Raw genomic sequence first — 1,234 nt, forward strand, 5'->3', positions numbered from 1 at the left:
AAACAATCTGCATATAGAGTAATAGCTTCACAAGAATATTAGCAAATGGTGGGAAAAATGAAAATATCATCCCACGAAAGTCACCCCCACACTTAGTCTTTTCTACACTCGGAAGTGTATACAAAACATAAGTGGAAGGAACTTCTATTCGTTCCTATCGGAAAACCTACATGGTGTTACACTCAAACATATATGGTGGATACTTGAAAGCAAGGAATTCGGATAAAATTTTTGAAGAACACAATTCCATCCTCAAATGAGATATTTTCCTAAAAGATGGATTACCAACTCTATGAGAAACTACTTCAAGTTTGGGAGGATCATCATTAGATAAAGATTCATGTAAAGGGTTAGACAAACCTTGCAAAACCTCATGTATTGCCGGATCCTCGGTACTGCTGGATAATTATGTTCCCACATCACAAGTATCATCATTCTCATTCAACCGTTCTTCATCAGTTTCTTCTGTATCTATAACTTGCAAATCTTCGTCATCAGAATCGAAATCTGCTCCAAGTAAGTCATCGTAATCCTTACGGTCTTTATCAGAAGTTGACTTCTCATTCAAAGTATTTACAATCTCTGAATTAGGGGTGTTATTCACAAAGAAGTCATAATCATCATCGTTCTCAAATACAACATAAGTCTTACCATTAATAACTTTAGTGTTTCTAGGCTCAACTTCTTCCTTTTTAATAGGTGAATGATCATTATCACGATCAAGAGTTGAGCTAGTTACACCATCATTATCAACATTTAAGTATTCGTCTTCTTCGGAATCATCATACTCTATATTGGCATCCATGAGAATGTTAGAATGAGTTTGAACCTCTTCCTTGTTCCGCTCTTCTAGAATTTGATTCATGCCATCTCTGATGTTGTTTATATTCCGTTGAAGCTCTTGGAGTGATACATTGTAACTCTTCTGAAATTTACAAAATTATTTTGTTGTTTGAAGAATTTGTTGCATCACAGGAATAGAAGATTCAACAAAACTCTCAAATTTCTGATTTGAAGATTGCTCCGCCATACTTGGATAAACACTACTTTCATAGTTTTCAGCCCAAGTCTCATCCCTTTGAATGGGTGAATGATCATAAAAACGATCCGGAGTTGGGATAGACTCATTGTATCCAGGTACGGTTGGTTGTATACCAAGTTGTTCTACCTCCTTTAGCTCACAAAGAATGTTATCGAGCATCTCACATGTCTAGAATTAAACTGATTAAAGGTA

At 35.7% G+C, this 1,234-nt stretch overlaps 1 protein-coding gene across 1 annotated transcript; it reads right to left on the reverse strand.

Moving 5' to 3' along the window:
- Nucleotides 1–406: 406 nt before the first annotated feature.
- LOC113360155 lies at nucleotides 407–865 on the reverse strand. Its single transcript, XM_026603695.1, has one exon. The coding sequence runs from the start codon at nucleotides 863–865 to the stop codon at nucleotides 407–409; it is 459 nt and encodes a 152-aa protein (XP_026459480.1).
- Nucleotides 866–1,234: the final 369 nt, after the last annotated feature.

This window comes from Papaver somniferum, chromosome 3, assembly GCF_003573695.1.
Source record: "Papaver somniferum cultivar HN1 chromosome 3, ASM357369v1, whole genome shotgun sequence".
NCBI lineage: Eukaryota > Viridiplantae > Streptophyta > Magnoliopsida > Ranunculales > Papaveraceae > Papaver > Papaver somniferum.